Source organism: Puntigrus tetrazona, chromosome 7 (genome assembly GCF_018831695.1).
Source record: "Puntigrus tetrazona isolate hp1 chromosome 7, ASM1883169v1, whole genome shotgun sequence".
NCBI classification, from domain to species: domain Eukaryota; kingdom Metazoa; phylum Chordata; class Actinopteri; order Cypriniformes; family Cyprinidae; genus Puntigrus; species Puntigrus tetrazona.
Genome location: NC_056705.1, coordinates 37,331,451 through 37,341,861, shown reverse-complemented (window position 1 = coordinate 37,341,861; position 10,411 = coordinate 37,331,451). Strand labels below are relative to the sequence as shown.

At 37.7% G+C, this 10,411-nt stretch overlaps 1 protein-coding gene across 6 annotated transcripts in view; it reads right to left on the bottom strand.

The window, feature by feature from the left end:
- Positions 1 to 10,411, bottom strand: part of nfat5b (nuclear factor of activated T cells 5b) — a 37,570-nt gene that overhangs the window by 20,294 nt on the left and 6,865 nt on the right. For 3 of the 6 annotated variants that reach the window (XM_043244547.1, XM_043244549.1, XM_043244546.1), the window contains exon 1: positions 58 to 185. Coding sequence is in view for 2 of the 6 variants with exons in the window: in XM_043244545.1 (XP_043100480.1) it covers positions 58 to 183 (126 nt within the window). In the remaining 4 variants the exon portion in view is untranslated. Of the gene's footprint in view, positions 1 to 57; positions 186 to 10,411 lie in introns of those variants that run through there. The other 3 variants (XM_043244545.1, XM_043244544.1, XM_043244550.1) reach the window with 2 other exon arrangements.

Below are 10,411 nucleotides of genomic sequence, written 5' to 3'. Positions count from 1 at the left end.
CCGGTCATCAGCATCTGAGAGAAAAGATGGTTTCAAAAAGACAAAAGCAGAGCTTACCTGCGGCGAGAGCCGTCGACGGCGGACTTCCTGTCTCTCCACCGCTTTTTTGACTCATGGCTGCTGCGTTCTGCTCTCTAGAAGATGGCAGCTGCAGCTCTTTCGGGAGAAGATCATATACCGATTCTAGAGGGAATCCGACGGAGAAATCTATTAGGTCTCAGACGGTAAAACGCAGCCTTGAACAGATTTCTTTGTGGCAACTGATGTATGCAGTTAATTTACTAAATATCTCATTTCGAGTGGATTATTGCCAGGCAGGGGGTGATAATCAGCACAGCATTTATTTCAGTTTCCATGACCATAAAAGCCGTCTACATCTGTCAGTCCAATTCCAGGTATACAGTGTCTTTCTGAAGCCCCCGCGGCCTGGCCATCAACATGGAAAAAGTCCTGACTGCTTATTTAACACGAGCAGTGAGTGATAAATGCCATTTTTGGCATGCCACAGGCCTTAGTCACCGCTCTGTGATTGCGGTGGGTTATTTTAACAGAACGAAAACACAATGCCTGCAAACTTTGCTCGCTGCAAGGGATTCGAGAAGCTGAGAGGTGGTTTTCAACGATGCCAGCAGTCAGGCCGTATCAACCGCGCACAAAACAATTGGGATAAAATAAATAAATAAATAAATGAATATAACCGTCACCCATCTGTCCAGAGACAAGCTCCTCAAATCCTTCGTCCTGGTACCTTGTCATTTATCACTGGGTCTGAATGAGATTATAATGTTTCGGAACAGATCGTCTCCCACATCTCTCTCAGAGATTATGTGTCGCACCGGGCGAATGGGGACTTAAGTGGGAGACGATGCCGTATTTAATTAAACGTGGAAAAAAATGAGGCTGTGAAAGACGCAAGTATGCGATCAGCAGTTTACGCCGCTGCCTTAAATGTTACACTATATAGTTCATTATTGAAAAACACATTTGCACGTTCACGGTTCTCTGACGGCAGATTTATATAAAAAATATATCCGATGATTATAATAATTATATTTTACAGCGCAAGTTATAATGCTTGACTTTCAAACGTTAAACCGTCAAGCTTTTATTTTGGCAGAAAACTGCAGTGTAGACCTTTAGACCGTTTAATTGACAACAGGTTTACAAATTAACTAACACTTTATTTTAAGAACCAGTTCTCACCATTAACTAGATGTTTATTAGCATGCACACCATATTGGGTTCATTTTACTTATAAAACACACATTAATGCCTTAGGGAAAGATAAAAGAGAACGTTTCCTCCCCTAATCTAACGTGTTACCGAGATTCACAAAAAAAAGCAACGTGCAGAGATGGGTTTTTGTGTGTAAACCCGAAAACTGAAAACACCTGATCATGAGATGTTTGCATAAGACTAAATTGCAACATTTTGTGATTTGATAGCTGCACCAATTTTTGGATAGATTTTCATCAGCTCACGAACCCCATCAAGTTCCTTCTCGAACCCCAAGGGATTCACAATTTTGGAAACTGTCCGGTTTTTACAACCACTTGGATTTTTATGAAAGACCTTCATCGTCAGCTGAATGACTGGGATAAAGGCGCACTGGTATAAATGTTCGACCTAGTGGCAAAACCGGTTCACAAACAAGTTTCCCCAAACACAAACAGGTAGCCACACCCCCAAGGCAGACCATTGGCTGAACAGGGCTGACATGTTAAACCGTTCCAACAAAGCAAGCATGTTTGCGGAATGCCACAGTGTTTACCATCTACATATGGTTTACTTATAGCAGCCTCTGCACACAAGAAAAAAAATAAGACTTTCCAGAGTATGTCTGCATGCATACACTCTTTCCATCTGCATGCATAATACAATCCCCCATGCTCAGACGATTTCGAGCAGTCCTGCGCAAAATAAAGTGTGAAAAGCACCGGTGTGTTCAGGGTTCTCTGAGAACAAGTTCATCTGTTTTACGGCCTGAAATAGATGCAAACATGGGGGCAGGTGAAGGCAAATTCTCGGTATGGACACAGTTTACAGAGGCGAGACGGGGACCGACAGACACTCTCTGTTTCTTACTCAAACAAGAAAGTGGATTTTGAAACATCTCGGTTCTTACACAACCACCATTACATTTTCCGAACTATTTCCAATCATTGTTTGGAGGAAAACGGCAATGTCCTTTTTGTTAAATTTTAAGTAAATGTATGGAACCAGACGGCAGTACCTCGACATGCACTTTTGACAGACCTCGATTAGATGCGGGCTTATTTCGATTCTGGCCTATGCATCTATCTGAGGATATCCAATGGATTAGATAATGGAGGTTTAGTAATATTTTACAGACCTGTCATGGCATGCTGCTTGCGAAGAAGGACCGACTTGCATATCAACAGCATTGTAAGGAATTCGCCTCCGAATCCTCGCAACTCTGAATTTTAACTCGCTCTTGAGTAACAGCATCTGGTACCAATTAACATCATTGGGTTTTACTAATGCACAAAAAAAACGCATTAATCACTTATAAGACATGATAGTGCCCGAATCCTGCTCTTTCCCTGTTTAACCATTATACCGATGTCTGTCTTAGGCTGGTCTGCACATGCAGGAACATGTGCCGTGTGCGCAGGGCCCTTCAAGTAAACAGATTGCCAACCGCACAGACAGAAAATATGCGCTGTGCGCTACGACTGCGGCTGCAGAATCAGTACCTGGACTGTTTCTAAGTGTTTCCATTCATTTTTAAGAGAGAAAATTCCTATTTTGCTGCATAGTTTCTTCCCACACAAACAGCACACAGTGGTTGCCGTTCATGTCCCAAAACACAGTTTTTCTTTCACCAGGGAAAAGAAAAACAAAGAGCAATATCATTACCTTGGTAAACATTATGATTTCATTGCTTCTACAAAGCAATTTCTCACTTTCCAGCTCCTTTCTTGTTCAGACTAGATCTAAAGCCAAAACACACTTGCACTGAATTAAAGGGATAGTTCACAGTCATTTACTCCTCCTTGTGCTGTTTTACACAAAGACGATTTGCTTTTTCCATTTGACATAATATAGATTTAGTGGAATCATCCATTTCAAACAGTATTTGTGCGAAATGTCACTCTAATTATTTTTATAATTCATTATCAAGTGTGATAAAATAAGAAATTTTACAGTACTCTTAAAATAATCTTTTGGTCCCACTTTATATTAGGTGGTATTTACATTTAAATTAATAATTTGGCACAATGCAGTTATTGTGTACTTATATTTTTAAAAATACCAATATGTGGTTATATCTGTAATTAATTTCTGCACTTACATTTATAATTGAACGCCTTAAACCTACCCAAACCTCCAAACCTGTCCCTAGCCTTACCCGTATCCCTCCTCAACAGCAGAAGTGTTTTTCAATACAATGTGACCACAATATGTACTTATTTTTTGATGTAAGTACATAGCATTTAAGGCCACCTGATATAAAGTGATATAAACCGACTTCTTTCTTAAATGCTCAAAATATTTTAAATATTAGTATAGTTATTTATTTACTTATTATTTGGTAGTTATTGATCTTTAAATCACAGATTTTTGTCAGAATAATTTCAATCTCAAATCACACTTTTTTAATCAGAAATATGATTACGCTGGAGGAGGCAGCGGGAAGAGCAAAACTTTTTTAAATAGAGCGGATGCGGCTTATATGCAGGTGCGCTTTATAGTCCAGAATTTACGGTAATCAATTTACGCAGCCCTAAATAAAATCATGCTAATCCTCGTAATACAGAAGTTTGAAATTCATGCTCTCTAACCATAAAGGTCAACGTATTGGTTCTGTGCATGAAAGGAGGAACGAAATAAAAAGAAAAAAAACTAATTCATTCACACTTCCGTTCACTATTGCAGATTCTTGGCACTTGTTCTGATTAGCCCCTGGGCCTTTCAAGCCCCCCGCTTCCCCCTCCACCTCCAACCCCCTTGTGCATTCCCTTTTGTAAGCTTTTTGGCTTGATCTTATCACTTTATTTAACTAGTTAAACTGTTTTTTTGTAGTGGCGGTAAGGCTTGTCAAGCTGAAATGTTAACTGTCAAATCATAGGAGTATGTGACTAAAAGACTGCTCATACTCAATCATCCAGTCATGCTACCTGTCTAATATTCAGGATCAAACGTGATATTTTTTGTGGACTGATGGGCTTTGCATGAAGCTGATCGCCTCATTTCGTCATTTTAATGTGACACATTGTAATGTTTTGACAGGAAGATTCAGTTCAAGTCACTTTCATGTTTGCTATGTATTGTTATTTATTAGATCTATATTAACTGTTCGGTTTTTTTATTTTTCTGCATTTATCCTTTTCTCTAGCTTATTTCCTAATTTAGTTGTCTAACAAACCTGACATATTATGAGAAATATTGGTTTTGCGCCACTTTTGCAAGTGGCTTTGGATAAAGAGACTGCTAAATGAATAAATGTAAATAATATCAATCGATTAATCACACCCAAAACAAAAGGGTTTTTTGTATATTACATGTATGTGTGCTGCGCATATTTATTACGTAAATATACATGTAAGTATATATTTAAGAAAAATATGCCACACACCAAAAATATATATTAAAAAATAATAATAAAAAAAATAAATAAATAAATATATATATATATATATATATATATATATATATATATATATATATATATATATATATATATATATATATCATTTATTTATTTTTAATATATATTTTTGGTGTATGGCATATTTTCTACATATATGCTGTATATGTGTGTCGACACATACATAAATTATGCAAGCAAAAACTTTAATATTATCATTTGACAGCACTAATAATATTTGATTTTTAAATAGGTGTTAACAAAACTATTACCTAATCTAAAAATGGGAACTTTATTGGAATATCATTAGAAACATAAAACTCTCAGCAGCACAATTATTGACTATTTTTCCAACATAAATTCAAGGCCTCCTCAAATCAGAGCGTTCTTACACTCCTTTTCAAAACCAGAATCAAAAATGCGCTTTTAAATGCAAGCCGACAGAGGTGAGCAATGCACGGTGTTTTAATATCTTAAATGGGTCCTGGCGCCCGATACACACAGTGTCTTTAAAGGTTTACAAGGTGAAAATCTCCATTCAAAGGACAAGAGGGATTTAAGCTGGAAATCATTTATAACACTCTACAAATGTTTATTATCTATTCCAGCCTGCTGCCGACGGCACCATAGCAACCGGGAGCAAAGCACAGCCTACATTTCCAAGCATTCTGAGCATTAAATAGGTGGTAAAGGGACATTCATGGGTGCTCTCTATATGACTGTTGCAAGGACTACCAGTCCAGACAGAGAGAGATAACGAAGCAGAACCTATCCAAAGTTGTACATTAATGTTAATCAAACTGTGTATGTGTGGCTGATAAAATGACGCTGTTTCCTTTTAAGCAGTTTTCATATGGATGTAAAAATCAGTGCTTTAAGGAATAGTTCAATCAGATATTAAATGATGCAGAGTTTGTTTCTTCATCTGAACAGATTTGATGAATCCTTTTTTGAGTCCAAACGGCTGATGAAAACTTCACAAAAATCCACACCATTCCAGTTCATCAATTCATGTCTTGTGAAGACCTATGCATTTATAAGAAACAAACCCGTTATAAAGATGTTTTAATGTCAAACCGCTGACTAAAGACGATTTAAGAGAGCATGTTCCATGTTTTACTTAAAATTATCTTTTTAACAAATGCTAACAGAAAGTGGAGGTCAGAGCACAAGAGCATGGATGAAACATAGAATGCAAGCAAAATCTGTTCTCACACATTCACAGAAAAAAGTTATTAAAGTCACATTGTTCTCTAACATGGGTCCAATCAGAGAGAGTGAATGCTGTTTCATTAAGTGATAGCACATTCAGCGTCCACTTCATCCGTTTAACCTCTGGTAGGATCTGCCCCGTCCCACGAGACCAATAGATAATGAGAACATCCAAGGGCAACAGAAAACAGGGCCAGAAGAACACTACCAAACCAGCTACATCATTAGTCTGGTGTCAATGGCGCTGGCCTAAACAATGGCCTAACCTTGAGACGGGCATGAAGGGGTATTTTACAGACCAACCTGGGACAGGGTGGAGGAACAGACTGTACCGTGAGGAGGATGTTTGTTACGTTCTGCGTGCCACCACATGCTTCCCATTATATGTAGGCTAATGTATTCCATATACGCTCTGAAAAAAAATGGGTTTTCAAAGCAATTCCATTAAAGAACCATTTTTAGTGTGATGAACGTAATCTAAAAAAGCCTTTTCCTCTTTGTGCGCAATGAAAAGATTGCATGGAAGTTAAAGGTTCTTCATGAAACTATTCCCGCCAATAAAGAACCTTTACGCTGTATTTACTGTATATTTCTGTGGCGCTTTGGATCCGAGGGACATTGAGTTAATTGAATGTGGGAACGAGGATGGTACTTAATGGCCTCTTTTCTGATAAACCAACCTCTATTCAGCTTTCCACAGACACAGAGACTAGAGGAAAGAATAAAGGCACCTCCTATCATCAGAAGTGGATGAAGTTTGCCAAGTTTCCACTTTTTGTCTGTTTCTGTTTATATGGGCCACTCATATCTGGCAAACAAGCACACACACTTGAAATGTGTCACCAGAATATCCTTCTCATGGACCTGCTGTCTATCAAATGCAGATTGAGTTCCTTTTTGTGCAATTACTTCTATAATTTTCAAAAATGTGCTCAAAAGTGTATGGACAAGCTTTTATGACAAAATATCTACTGACAGATGCATTAAAAATTGTAATGGTGTGCAATTTTGTACATTTACTGTATATTTAATTAACATGCAATTAAATTTCTGCAAACATTACAATACTGTTTGTAAAAGCATTCCACAGTATACTTTTTTCACAAGGTTATGCTGTCTGAGCATGACCTTTGACCTCCTGAATCTCAGGAACATGGTTACTTCGTACCGAAGCCGCGATAAAAAATAATGCAAACACTACCTGCTCTATATATAACGCTGCGTATTTGTTTTAAGGACCCTAAGGGGAAGTACGTAAACTGCAACGTGAAGTGTAAATTCACCTGAGGTGACATTTGTGAGAAGCCCGCTCTAGATCTCAGCTGGATCCCAGCAGCGTGTTTTTAGCACAAAAACCCAGTCTGTGTCTGCTCTGTTTACCAGCAGCTTCGCGGGACGCCGGAGCGGGGGAAGAAACAGACATCGGGCTCGGATGAAAGCAGGGCCTCGGCGCGGTGAGGAATTCGTGCTGTTTGCACAAGAACGGCCACAGCACTGACAGCCTCACAGACACAAACACAAAGCCATCCGGCCCTCGCTGAAAGAGTGACGCTCCACATTGAAGTCGCATCAAACAGTGCAACGCAAACGCATTTCAATGCAATAGAGAAAGCCATCTAAGTGACCCACGTTTACAGCTAACACTAAGTACCGAGATGCACATCAGAGCTAAATGCAAACTAAATAACATATTAATAGTTATGCAGAGATTTTTAGCTTCATTTCGCAAAATCTAAATAGTCTGGAATAAATTAAAGTGAGAGACATCTTGATTAGTGAACAGTCCTGATATCGTGCTGATAGTTTCATGCCATGATATTTCTCAGTACAAAAATGTTACAAACAAGGTTTGCTAGCTATATGTGGATTGCCGTTTATACCTGTATTTGAGGTTTACCCCCTGTGAACCGATCACAAATAAACATGATAACAGTTGTAAACTATTACACGACTATATATAATTCATATAATCAAAGATAAGTGTGAATTTGATTTATTGCCCATGACAATGTTTAAACATTAACATTAAAACAGAGCCTGCATTGCAGCACTGGAAAATAGTTCCATGTTTCTTAACTTTTTATCATCTTTTTTATCAAAAAGTGTAATTTCGTACATTTTAGTGTGTATTTTGGCTTTGTGAGAGTCTTGCATTATGATATCAGGATCGTGTACTGAACCAACCATAACATTTAACAATATTCCTCCCGACGTTACTTCTGAAAAATGGAAAAATCGGATGGAAAATTTGGTTTACAAGCATTTGGATTATTATTTTTTGTGTTTAGAGTGAGGTCCAGAAGCCCATAGATTGCAATTAGGGTCCTATAAACAGATCTTGTTATTTTTTCCCCCACAAAAAATCTAAAACTGTGGTTTTGTTTCCCAAAACACTTTTATTCTCCACCCCAAAAAATTCCCAGATATTCGCTGTGGCCTCAGATTCCCGGAGCCCACTGTTCCTCGCTGTCATCTTGTAAGAGAGAGTCCCCATCTATGTGCGTTTGTCCTTTGGACTCAGACTAAATCCACACCTTGAGAACATTAATAACATAAGAGGATTCGGCTGGCAATCTAATTAAGGCTGTAGAGTGTCTGCTGATTCATTAGACATGGACAAGGAGAACACGTCTTACAAACACAGCAGTGCAACTGGGCAAGAGTCGAGGTTAACGGAAAAATGAATCAAAAGCTTCTCACAGTTTCAAAGCAATTAGCTAACACAGGTTTAAAACGAACACAAACTATTTAAATTAAAGGGATAGTTCTGCCAAAAATTACTTACCTTTACGGTGCTCCAAACCTGTATGCATTCCAACCTGGTCTCATAAAAAATATGTACCTCTGTGCACATTTTGTGCATCGCCATTTTATGTAGCTCACGTGCAAATTTTGCCACAGTTTCAAAGATAAAACATAGGTTCAAGAGGTGAACCTGGCAATTTTTTTTTTACCATTGACATAGGTAAGTATCGCTTTGTTTTTATCACGTTGCTTCAGTTACATATTGGCTTAGAATTGAAATATCCAGCTAAAATGGAAATATGCCCTACACCAAATCCAACCCTAAACCTACCCGATAGCTCAAATCATTGCTTTGAATTCACATGACATTATTCAAGTAATTATGTGAAGATTACACTATATTGATCAAATATATTTGTGTAAAAAAGGAAGAGTTTTACGGCCTCTAGTGTTCTTTTTATTTGTTTTGGAAACTGCACCGATGTACTTATTCGTACGTATTTCGTGACTCGCTAAAAAATGCACCAAGGTACGTTTATACTCTGAGAACCATACAAGTTCGGAACAACATGAGGGTGGAAAAAAGGCCTGGCTACTCCTTAAAGCTCATGCAATGGTGGAATTAGTTTATGGCAAGTTTTTACGAAGGCGGGTATCAACTCATGTTCAGCCGCTGAAAGATTTTACCTCCCCGGACAGACATGCGTACGTCAGCTGTCGTGTGAATCTCTCGAAGTTCGCGGCCTAAATCAGAACGATTTAGCGACAAGCGCTGCGTCTTTGCAACAAACTTTGCATTTATTTCTTTAGCAGATGATTTTATCCAAATCAGCTTACAAATGAGAATCAAATTAAACATTTAATCCAGAAAAGAAAATAGCAGCGCAGTGTTTAAGACTAATAAAATGTTAGTGGAGCAGGAAAAATAATGAAAGAGAAAGATATTTTAAAGTGGGACTTGAGTATTTTTATAAAAAAATTTTTACACTGAATCTGTCCATTTATCGACGTTTCTTGGATATTATTTCTTACTGGATTAACAAACAGACTGATGAAAACAGTTTGAATTCACTTTACAATGAGGCGTCATTTGGTAACATTAGTTAATGTATTAACTAGCATAAACAAACAACGAACAATGAGTTTATTACAGTATTTATCAATCCTTGTTAACGTTAGCTCATAAAAATACAGTGTTTCATTGTTAGCTCATGTTAGTTCACAGTGTTAACATTAACAAACACATCTTGTGGTTTTAACAGTGCTGAAAGTCGCATTACCTAAGATTAATAAATGCTTAGTTCATGTTAACTAATGCTTTTAATTAACATCAACTAATTAACCTTATTGTTAAGTGTTACAGATATCCATAAAGTTATCATCACCCTGGTTCCCTTGATAAAAACGCAAATGCTTTTTGTCACTGGCTTTTGGATTATTGCAGAAAATAAGCTCTGTGACCAACAAACGGATTTTGTAAATGATGATAATCTTCACGAAGGAACATAACTTTAATTAACTTAAGCCAGAAGTAAAAAGCAAGGCACAAACTACTCCACAGGCGTCGCTATCAATAAGCCTTTACTTACAAACATTTTCTCTCAAATACTTTGACTTAAAACAGTTTGCACGAGCGCAATTAGTCTTTGAACGCACCAGTTCAACATGACGACATTTAACCTCTGCAGTCACGTTTAGCCACGTTAGCAACTGCCTTTTTAGTGAAATCTTTAAATATGCTATTGATGTGTTTTACGTCATCGAATAAAGTCAAGCTTGAGCTTTTTTTGCTAACCCCAGACCTTATTTCAGGCAGTCAAGCCGTTCAAAAAGCCCGCTGAC